The 12,460-nt window shown below is 40.8% G+C and overlaps 1 protein-coding gene across 3 annotated transcripts in view; it reads right to left on the reverse strand.

Moving 5' to 3' along the window:
* Nucleotides 1–10,158, reverse strand: part of LOC109875661 (glutamate receptor 3) — a 108,256-nt gene extending 98,098 nt beyond the window's left edge. For 2 of the 3 annotated variants that reach the window (XM_031808102.1, XM_031808101.1), the window contains exons 1-2: nt 9,760–10,158; nt 9,088–9,246 (exon numbers count right to left, since the gene is read on the reverse strand). In XM_031808102.1, the coding sequence (XP_031663962.1) occupies nt 9,088–9,246; nt 9,760–9,847 (247 nt within the window). In that variant the 5' untranslated portion in view covers nt 9,848–10,158. The remainder of the gene's footprint in view (nt 1–9,087; nt 9,247–9,759) is intronic. The other variant, XM_031808100.1, reaches the window with a different exon arrangement.
* Between the last annotated feature and the right edge of the window lie 2,302 nt (nt 10,159–12,460).

Raw genomic sequence — 12,460 nt, forward strand, 5'->3', positions numbered from 1 at the left:
TGAATAGGGTGGGTACGCTAGTTTTGTATTGTCTAGGGTTTTCGTATTGCCTAGGGTTTTTGTATGTCTAGGGTTTTGTAGGTCTAGGGGTTTTTGTAATTCTATGTTGGCCTGATATGGTTCCCAATCAGAGACAGCTGTTTATCGTTGTCTCTGATTGGGGATCATATTTAGGTAGCCATTTCCCTTTGGTGTTTGTGCAATCTTGACCATGTGTAGTTGCCTGTCAGCACTCTATTGTATAGCTTCACGTTTCGTTTGTTATTTTGTTAGTTTGTTCGGTGTTCATTCTTTTAATAAAGAGAATGTACGCATACCACGCTGCGCCTTGGTCTCCTTTATACGACGAACGTGACACAGCTTTAGTTTGTCTTTACTTATTTCAATATAACTGACAAAGTGGTGCTATTATAATAAAACATGCATAAGTAAATGCATGGTGGCTACGAACCCAGTTCCACTGGTGCTAGCCTAGACTTCCACTATTGCAGCATGATGATGGGTATAATACATGGTGAGATGGAGGAGCTCGGTGGTGATTCTCTCCACTGACCTGTCCACCTTCCTCACCACAGCACATCATCCCAGTGTGACTCAGTTCACCTCCACATTGACTAGCATGATATAGTCAGCGGACCCTAAGGCCAATGTTTTGGCATACGTCTGTCTCCCTCCACCTCCCTACTTTTCACTGCACAGACAATATTACTATGAAAAATACCAAAACAATATATTTATTTCATATTGCACAGTGATAGTCAGTTAAGCGTGTGTATATTTGTAAATGTGTCTTGGTTGTGTACCATACAGCCATATGTGTCAAGCTCTCGGGGCTTATATTTTTCCTAGAAGTCTACACTGTTTGAAGTAATAGAAAGCTCTGGTGAAATGAATTCTGTTCTGTCACATATCAGGAAATATTGAGAGAAAGATATGGGCCGTGAGAGCTGATCTCTCCATAGTCTTCACCACAGTGAAGCACTGTCCTGTCCTGTGGCCTTCAGCCTATTGATCTTCTCAGGCAATAACATGGCCGATGGGGATGTGTGACTATCATTACATCCTGACCCAACCAGGGAAGAGCTATAGAGCGACGGACGTTATTCTAATCTGACTGGCAATTCTTACAAGTGGCTCCTAATCGATAAATCATTTACACATGTTATGACTCCCTACCATATATGTAATTGATCGCCTGATTCGATCATGTGATTCAAAGACATTGGTTTTACCCTTTGTAGATGAATGGGCATTTTTTAAAGATACAAAGTCTCCACAGACAACAACAAAAAATCCCAAAACGTGCCATTTACAAAAGAATAACATATAAAAACAAGCTATTATAGCACTCTGTAAAGTGAGACACCATATGACTTCTCTCACTAGAGAAAAACCCTTTGAAAAGCGTTTAAATAATGCAACTCCTTTTCTACCAGCTCAGTTGAATATATTGTTAGCATTGTCCCACTGTTAACATCCTTATGTTACAGACGATCCTGTCTTATATGTTCCAGGTCTCATAAATAGAAGAAAAATAAAACAGATTTTTCGTTAAGTGGGAGACATCTGCTATGTTCCATCTTCAAACTGAATATCCATCTGTTATGCAGGTGTTTTGAGGAAGCACGAGAATGCATTAAAGAATGAGTAGCAGCAGACCCATGTAAAATCCCACATTAAAGGGTTATGGAGTGAGGCTGAGAGAATAAAGAGTATCTTCTGAGATGAAAGAACACACACACATACAGAACCAGTCAAAAGTTCTGACACACCTACTCATTCAAGGGTGTTCCTTTACTTTTACTATTTTCTACATTGTAGAATAATAGTGAAGACATCAGAACTATGAAATAAATAAAAAAACATATGGAATTATGTAGTAACCAAAAAAGTGTAAAACAAATTTAGATTCTTCAAAGTAGCCACCCTTTGCCTTGATGACAGCTTTTCACACTCTCACATTCTCTCAACCAGCTTCACCTGGTTGAGAGAAGAAGTTCCAACATATGCTGAGCACTTGCTGGCTGCTTTTCCTTCACTCTGCGGTCCAACTCATCCCAAACCATCTCAATTGGTTTGAGGTCAGGTGATTGTGGAGGCCAGGTCATCTGATGCAGCACTCCATCACTCTCCTTCTTGGTCAAATAGCCCTTACACAGCCTGGATGTCTATTTTGGGTCATTATCCTGTTGATAAACAAATGATAGTCCCACTAAGAGCAAACAGGATGGGATGGCATATCACTGCAGAATGCTGTGGTAGCCATGCTGGTTAAGTGTGCCTGGAATTCTAAATAAATCACTGACAGTGTCACCAGCAAAGCACCCCCACACCCCCTCCTCTTTGCTTCACAGTGGGAACCACTCATGCGGAGATCATCCGTTCACGTACTCCGCGTCTCACAAAGACACGGCGGTTGGAACCAAAAATCTCATAATTGGACTCATCAAACCAAAGGACAGATTTCCACCAGTCCGTCCATTGCTCGTGTTTCTTGTCCCAAGCAAGTCTCCTCTTATTATTAGTCCCTTTAGTAATGGTTTCTTTGCAGCAATTCAACCATGAAGGCCTGATTCACGCAGTCTCCTCTGAACAGTTGATGTTGAGATGTGTCTGTTACTTGAACTCTGTGAAGCATTTATTTGGCTGCAATTTCTGAGGCTGGTAACTCTAATGAACTTATCCTCAGCAACTCTGCTGCTTGTGACAAAACGGCACATTTTTACTGAGCAAGATGGCGCCGATAGAGATGGCAGCTTCTCTTCTAGTCCTTAGGAAACTGTGAAGTATTTAGTTTTCATGTATTATTTCTTACATTGTTAGCCCAGAAAACCTTATGTGTTATTACATACAACCGGGAAGAACTATTGGATATCAGAGAGACATCAACTTACCAGCACAACCAGCACTACGACCAGGAATACGACTTTCCCAAAGCGGATCCTTTGTCTGCACTAGAGGTTGACCAATTAATCGGAATGGTCGATTAATTAGGGCCGATTTCAAGTTTTTATAACAATCGGAAATCGGTATTTTTGGACACCGATTTTGGCCGATAAATTTTTTACATCTTTATTTAACTAGGCAAGTGAGTTAAGAACACATTCTTATTTTCAATGACGGCCTAGGAACGGTGGGTTAACTGCCTTGTTCAGGAGCAGAACGACAGATTTTTACCTTGTCAGCTCGGGGATTCAATCTTGCAACCTTACAGTTAACTAGTCCAATGCTCTAACCACCTGCCTCTCATTGCACTCCACGAGGAGCCTGCCTGTTACGCGAATGCAGTAAGATTCCAAGGTAAGTTGCTAGCTAGCATTAAACTTATCTTATAAAAAACAATCAATCAATCAATCATAATCACTAGTTAACTACACATGGTTGATGATATTACTAGTTTATCTAGCGTGTCCTGCGTTGCATATAATCAATGCGGTGCGCATTCGAGAAAAAGGACTGTCCATGCTCCAACATGTACCTTACCATAAACATCAATGCCTTTCTTAAAATCAATAAACAAGTATATATTTTTAAACCTGCATATTTAGTTAATATTGCCTGCTAACATGAATTTCTTTTAACTAGGCAAATTGTGTCACTTCTCTTGCAACAGAGCCAGGGTATATGCACCAGTTTGCGCCGCCTGGCTCGTTGCGAACTGTGTGAAGACTATTTCTTCCTAACAAAGACAGACAACTTTGGGGGATGATTTAACAAAAGCGCATTTGCGGAAAAAGCACAATCGTTGCACGACTGTACCTAACCATGAACACCAATGCCTTTCTTAAAATCAATACACAGAAGTATATATTTTTAAACCTGCATATTTAGCTAAAAGAAATCCAGGTTAGCAGGCAATATTAACCAGGTGAAATTGTGTCACTTCTCTTGCGTTCATTGCATGCAGAGTCAGGGTATATGCAACTGTTTGGTGTAATTGTAACATCATACAGGAACCCATGTCCTTTTGTTCACCTGACCTAGAATTCCTCACAATCAAATGCCGACCGTATTATCTCCCAAGAGAACTCTCCTCGGTTATCGTCACAGCCATGTATATCCCCCCGCAAGTGGATACCAAGACGGCCATCAAGGAACTTCACTGGACTTTATGCAAACTGGAAACCATCTATCCTGAGGCTGCATTTATTGTAGCTGGTCGATTTTAACAAAGCTAATCTGAGAACAAGACAACCTAAACTCTATCAGCATATCGATTGCAGTACACGAGCGAGTAACACACTCAACCACTTCCGCAATGCATACAAGGCCTCCCCCGCCCTCCTTTTGGCAAATCTGACCATGACTCCATTTTGTTGCTCCCCTCCTATAGGCAGAAACTAAAACAGGAAGCGCCCGTGCTTAGGTTTATCCAAAGCTGGTCTGACCAATCGGTTTCCACGCTTCAAGATTGCTTCAATCACGTGGACTGGGATATGTTCCGGGTAGCCTCAGATAATAACATTGACGCATACGCTGACTCAGTGAGCGAGTTTATAAGGAAGTGTATAGGAGATGTTGTACCCACTGTGACTATTAAAACCTTCCCTAACCAGAAACTGTGGATTGATGGCAGCATTCGTGCAAAACTGAAAGCATGTACCACCACATTTAATTATGGCAAGGCGACTGGAAATCTGACCAAATACAAACAGTCAAGTTATTCCCTCCGTGAGGCAATCAAACAAGCAGAGTGTCAGTATAGAGACAAAGTGGTTGCAATGCAACGGCTCAAACACGAGACATATGTGGCAGGATCTACAGACAATCACGGATTACAAAAAGATAACCAGCCCCTTCGCGGACATCGACGTCTTGCATCCAGACAAATTAAACAACTTCTTTGGGTACTTTGAGGACAATTCAGTGCCACCGACACGGCCCGCTACCAAAGCCTGTGGGCTCTCCTTCTCCGTGGCCGACGTGAGTAAAACATTTTAACGTGTTAACCCTCGCAAGGCTGCCGGCCCAGACAGCATCCCTTGCCACGTCCTCAGAGCATGCGCAGACCAGCTGACTAGTGTGTTTACGGACATATTCAATCAATCCCTATCCCAATCTTCTGTCCCCACATGCTTCAAGAGGACCACCATTGATCCTGTTCCCAAGAAAGCTAAGGTAACTGAACTAAATTACGACCCCATCCTGTGCAACTGGGTCCTGGACGTCCTGACGGGCCGCCCCCAGGTGGTGAAGGTAGGAAACAACATCTCCACTCCGCTGATCCTCAACACTGGGGCCCCACAAGGGTGTGTTCTCAGTCCACTCCTGTACTCTGTGTTCACCCACGACTGTGTGACCATGCGCACCTCATGCGCACCTCCAGCTCAATCATCAAATTTGCAGACAACACAGATTACCAACAACGACGAGACAGTCTACAGTTGAGGGCCCTCGGAGTGTGGTGTCAGGAAAACAACCTCTCTCTCAATGTCAGCAAAACAAAAGAGATGATCGTGGACTTCAGGAAACAGCAAAGGGAGCACCCACATATCCACATCGACGGGACAGCAGTGGAGAAGGTGCATATCACCGACAAACTGAAATGGTCCATGCACACAGACAGTGTGATGAATAAGGCGCAACAGTGCCTCCTCAATCTCAGGAGGCTGAAAAAATGTGGCTTGTCACTGAAAACCCTCACTAACTTTTACAGGTGCACAATTGAGAGCATCAACCGCAAGGCGCTCCAGAGGGTGGTGCGGTCTGCACAACGCATCACTGGGGGCAATCTACCTGCCCTCCAGGACACCTACAACACCCGATGTCACAGGAAGGCAAATATGATCATCAAGGACAATAACCACTCGAGCCACTGCCTGTTCACCCCACTTCCATCCAGAAGGCAAGATCAGTACAGGTGCATCAAAGCTGGGACAGAGAGATTGAAAAACAGCTTCTATCTCAAGGCAATCAGATTGTTAAACAGCCACCACTAGCACAGAGAGGCGGCAGCCTACCTACAGACTTGATATCATTGGCCACTTTAATAAATGGAACACTGGTCACTTTATTAATTCCACTTTAAGAATGTTTACATATCTCACATTACTCATCTCATATGTATATGATGTATACTGTATCATTCACTATCTATTCTTTACTATCTCAGCCGCTCTGTCACTGCTCATCCATATATTTTATACTTATATATTCTCATCCCATTCCTTTAATAGATTGTCTTAGGTTTTGTTGTAGAATTGTTAGATATTACCTGTTAGATACTGCTGCACTGTCGGATCTAGAAGCATAAGCATTTCGCTACACTCGCAATATCATCTGATAACCATGTGTATGTGACCAATAAAATTTGATTTGGTCTTTTATTGTCCCCAGCACAAGGTGCACTTGTGTAATGGTCATGCTGTTTAATCAGCTTCTTAATATGCCGCACCTGTCAGGTGGATGGATTATCTTGGCAAAGGAGAAATGCTCACTAACAGGGATGAACACAAATTTGTCCACAAAATTTGAGAGAAAAAAGCTTTTTGTGCACATGGAACATTTCTGGGATATTTTTGTTCAGCTAATGAAACATGGAACCAAAATGTTGTCATCCATTTGGTCATTTCATCTGACAGTAAAAATGGTGAGTAATTAATTATTGTGTTATTGTCCAATAATGTTAATGGACAAAAATTGCCCACTGATGCTAAATAGATGCAATGAATGATCTAATTTAATAAATGTGAAAATGAATATTATAGAAGTGCTGCACATTGAAAAGTCAGGCTTTGTAGCCTATCTGGTCTAAGTCAAAGGTAATCCATGTTGGCTACTCTCCCCCTTCTTCTTCTGATGTCAACTTCAAAGAGGAAGTGACAAACAGAATACCATTATATCTTGGCACTGGGTGTTATGAATGCTTTATGAAGGCTTCGTGGAAGTCTGACTGATATTCATTTCTGATTTTCTTTTGTGTCATGCTTATAACAGACACGGTTTCCAAAAACTAAGATCACTATGATTCAGCATGGAAATACTGCAATATTATTGGGAAAAACAAAACACAAAAATCACACAGAAGGACAAATGTCCATTTGTAACTCTACAAAACCATTACAATGAGAGAGGTGGTTTTGTATTTTTATAGACAAGCCCCCCCAAAGGCATCAAGCAAGCTCCAGATTTCCTCGTCTTTTTTCTCTTTATTGAGATACACAACCATCTGAGCAGCTAATTCTGTTTGCTGACACAGATTTGAATAGTCTGACTGATCCTTAGAGAAGTACAGTTAGAGAGAAGTTGGCGTGCCAAACGAGTGCTTCTGACACTCAGATGCATCCAGTGCTGTGAGGTAGTCAGCAAGACTTTGGAAGCCTGCTCACTGTCTACAACCATTCTCATCTTGAATGAACCAGAGGGTCCCATTTCATTGCCCTTCAACAAAAACAAATGCCAAGACTGACATTAGAATACACTCCCAGCTCCAACATGTTGAATATTAAATAAGCAAACAGATACATTTATTTATTTTCAGGTAAAAAAGAAAAGAAACGCTATCCATAGCTGACTGTCTTCCATAAACAATGCAATACTGAACTGAACTGCAGGGTGCAGATACCGTAAATTAAGGACACCATGTCTGTTTTCTCATCAAAGAAGGTTCCATGCCAAAGCAAAAACATTGTATCCTGAGGTAGCTATGTAGCATCAAACTGATGTTGGCATTGGCTCCTCTATGAACTGAAGAGATAAATACTCACACTAGAAACGGCAATACTGTATCTAATCACAGTGGAATATGCTACTGAAATGTGCTCATACTTGCATGTCAGTCATGTGACATACCCATATTCTGTCAGATTGATCACTATAATAGAGCATCTGGAGGCATTTCATGAATCCTGAAATAACTAAAAACCCATCCGCTCCAATTAAAGGTCTATATCTCCCATGGCAATCAAATTAAATAGTCTGTTCCAGTAATTCATGAGAATTCATTCTACAAATCTAAGAGAGGAAAATGATTTTAACAAAATGATTTTATCACAGTCACAGCAAATGGATTTTGATACATCGTAAATCCAACAACGTGCAGCAAAATGATGCAATCAGATATAAGGGGGTTAAATAAAGACCAACACTGGGATACACTGCAGGCTTATCCATGTGCACCCTCATTACAGACCTATCGCTGGGATCTTACAATAGTGCCTCAAGTGAGCAGCAACTAAAAGAGAAGACAACACTGTCAAGTGCCATAAACGAACAATGTTTTACACCCAGGGCAGAGAGATGCTTCTCTGCCAGAGGAATGTGGAATTGTCATACCAGATCAATATTAGCATACAGCTTTTCAACAGAACAGCCACCTCTGTTGAATTGTATCCATGGAAGGAGTAGCATTTCCTACATATGATGACCGCGACATTGTCATGCCATTATTGAAAGCCTTTATCTCAGCTATAGACAGACATGACAAGTTTACTGTGCTTCATCGTATGCATTACACATTTGTACTGTACTTATGCACCATTGTGTTTCATAAACCAGGCTGACCCTAACCTCCTCAACCCTGAAAAAAATGTAAAATGCTATTATTGTATACAATAGTGTACATCTGTCTGCTACAGTGTGTAGATTTTCAAAAAGCAGTGATATAACAGAGAACTGAATCTGTCATTTGGATTATTAGGCTATGTAGAAATTACTGCAACAACCACCTATTTGAAATATCAATGGCTTCATCTAAAAATAAACTGGGGCTTGTATAGTCAAACTTACTCCACACCTACACACAACAGTATTTCTATAGAATCATCTATTCTATGGTATCCTCCTAAACAAATCAAGCTCTATTCACAATCATAGTGGTGTGAAAAAGTGTTTTGTATACAAAGGAAGATATTATATCCAGAAAGGAAAGAATTAACAATTAAACTATATATTTGTTGAATCAATATATAAATCTTGAATCAACCCAGTTTAAAAGAAGCTGCATTGACACAACAGCTTTATAATGTGTCTATGTGAGTGGGTGTACTGTTGGGCTACAATATTTTCTCATGAATTTTGAGGGGGGGGGGCGGTTTTGGTAGTTGTTGAATGAAATACATTGCCATAATTGAGTATCGTGGTACTCACAAGCATGTGTGACGGAGAAGCTGTTCGAGGATTCGAGATTGTCTACATTGTAATTGAGATGGAAAGGTTTTTCCGTCACATTTTGATTGGTATTATACAGCTGGACAGCGAATCTGAAAGCGCTGTGCTCCTGCACTGTAGAGCGCATAAAGAGACCACCTATAGAAGAAAGAGAATAGGAGATTACGAAGAATGTCACTTTTCATTGCCTAGTTGCTCTTATAATGTTTCATGAAAATACAGTATGACGTCAATATCAGTCCTTATAAATCATCAGTCTAATTTTACGCATCACATAACTAACTGGATGACCCTTACTTTATCTAGAATAAACACCACCCATTTAATTATACATAGATTAACTTGTCAATGTATTATCTACACTGCCCATTGCAGTCGTGGAAAGTTCTGTAGGAAGATACAGTACTTAAATAGGCTATGAGCAACTTTGTGCCATTTTCACCCTCCCCCACTCTAAAGCGGTGTTTCTCTTAGGTGGCTATTACCCTACATGTCGTTAGTGTAGGCTATTACTGATCAACTTGACAATGAATTATGCAAATATAAAATGAAGTCAACACCACACAACACTGTCTTAATGTACATTGATCTCGTTTTATGTTCAGGCTAAAGAAAAAACATGTTAGTTATGCTATTTCAAATATAACTTACCTATATTTATCTGGTTTGGAAACGCTCCATGCGATTTCCCAAAAAGCCACAACAAAAAAAAGACAATGGCTATTACGCGATGCCTCATTTTCTCCGGCCTCTGAATTTAACTCCTCAAACGAATCTGATATAGGAAAACCATGTACACAAGCCTATGCGCACAGAAAATCCGCCAGACGTGTAAGCAGCTCTCACTGTGTACTACCAGTGATATACTACAGGTACGTTGAGGTGCGAGCGGAACTGCAGCAAAGCGAATCTTATGCCGTTGAGAGGGGAAAAGGCAAAGACTTATCTCAAAGATGGTGGTGGAGCGAGAAGCGGATCTTATTGTGAATAAGGATCATCCAATTGGGCCAGCAGGGGGACGTTGATCAAACTTGATCTAACGTTGAATTATAACATCATCCTCCCCATCCCGCCACTGCAGACTTTGTTGGCTGGGAAAAACCGCGCGGGCGCAGTGTAGAGTTTGTCCACATGGAAAGATGTAAAGAGAGTCAAGATACCATGGTATCATCTAACATCTGATCTACTCTACTCAAGGCTAGTTGAGGGTATATCAAATTACAAGTAGATTTTAATGCATCATCTATAAACTATCCGGTGAAGATTACATTTGTTTACATGAAAAAAATTGCGTTAGGCTAAATTATATTTCTAAATATATTATTGACACGGATATTAAATGAATGCCAGGCAAATTGGTCACCCTCTCATCACCTGTGTAAGTGGTCTTTGGCGATATTCCTGAAGACATGACAATGTTTTTAACATCTACAGGATCGGTGGGTCCCCCACAGGACGGTTGAGCTAACGTAGGCTAATGCAATTAGCATGAGTAACAAGAACATCTCCCAGGACATAGACATATCTGATATTGGCATGAAGCTTCAATTCTTGTTAATCTAACTGCACTGTCCAATTTACAGTAGCTATTACAGTGAAAGTCTACCATGCTATTGTTTGAGGAGAGTGCACAGTTATGAACTTGAAAATTTATTAATAAACCAATTAGGCACATATGGTCAGTCTTGATACAACATTTTGAACAGAAATGCAATGGTTCATTGGATCAGTCTAAAAATGTGCTCATACACTGCTTCCATCTAGTGGCCACAATCTAAATTGCACCTGGGCTGGAATAATACATTAAGGCCTTTCTCTTGCATTTCAAATATAATGGTACAAAAAAAATACAAAAAAATGATTGTTTTTTTCTTTGCATTTTCTTTTACCAGATCTAATGTGTTTATATTCTCCTACATTCCTTTCATATTTACACAAACTTCAAAGTGTTTCTTTTCAAATTGTATCAAGAATATGCATATCCTTGCTTCAATGCCTGAGCTACAGGCAGTTAGATTTGGGTATGTCATTTCAGGTGAAAATTGAAAAAAAGGGGCGGATCCTGTTAAAATTCCCTGAACTAAAACCCTAACATTAGCCACAGCAATTGCATTCATAACATATCATACAAATTGTAATTCCTTACATATCATAGGAAAATAACTATGGACATCCACAAATTAATACATACCATATGAAACGTAACATACCGTATCATACTAATTGGAGTGTCCCGGATTTACGTTTACAATGTTACGTTTACACCTGAGGTCGACAAGCAACAGTGTGCAACTCCTCTTCAATACTAATGAGCATTTCCAACCTAGTGGAGGCGAGAGCACTCTAGCGCTGGGAGTGATTTCATTCCCCAGGATGGAACATCACATCCCTTTTCTCTGGGTGCCTTCCTGTGACTAGAGGCACAGTAGGACTTGATGAAGAGGGGTCTGATAAGTCCTGGGCTTTGATGGGGCACTGCAGCAGCACCTGTTTTACATTATCCCGTAACCCCAGAATTAATTAGACAGACTCAATCACATTCGCTCTAAACATACCCCACAGACAGGCAGTGCAGATGACTCTGCAATCATGGGAGGAATTATGAAAACTTCAAGTGGCACTCAACTAATTTGGGGCATATTTGACTGACTCAAATATGGGCTGGGTTACAGGTTTAAGCTAGGTGGCAAATCCTAATGTTAGCTAGGTGGCTAACATTAGCAGGGCTAGGGGTTAGGGTTAGGGTTGAGGTTAATGTTATGAGTTAGGTTAAAGATTTAGGTTTAGGGGAAGGGTTAGCTAACATGCTAAGTAGTTGCAAAGTAGCTAAAAAAGTAGTAAGTCTGCACAGTTGCTAATATGCTAAAGTTGTCCGTGGTGAGATTCAAACACACAACCTTCAGGTTGCTAGACATTCGCGTTATATGCCTACCCATCCACCCCAACCAACCGACTTGTGCATACACATCGTTTGTGTTACGGCTTTCTTCCGTTGAAGGAGAGTCGGACCAAAATGCAGCGTGGTTAGTTCGATACATGTTTAATGAGAGAATAAACACGATAAATACAAAAACAAGAAACGGAAAAACCTATACAGCCTATCTGGTGAATACAAACACACTGAGACAGGAACAATCACCCACAACCACACAGTGAAACCCAGGCTACCTAAATATGGTTCCCAATCAGACACAACGAGAATCACCTGACTCTGATTGAGAACCTCAGGCAGCCATAGACTATGCTAGACACCCCTACTCTGCCACAATCCCTATACCTACTAAAACCCCCAATACCACAACACAACACAAAATAACCCCCCCATGTCACACCCTGGCCTGACCAAATAAAT

The sequence above is a fragment of the Oncorhynchus kisutch genome, linkage group LG28 (genome assembly GCF_002021735.2).
Source record: "Oncorhynchus kisutch isolate 150728-3 linkage group LG28, Okis_V2, whole genome shotgun sequence".
Lineage (NCBI taxonomy): Eukaryota > Metazoa > Chordata > Actinopteri > Salmoniformes > Salmonidae > Oncorhynchus > Oncorhynchus kisutch.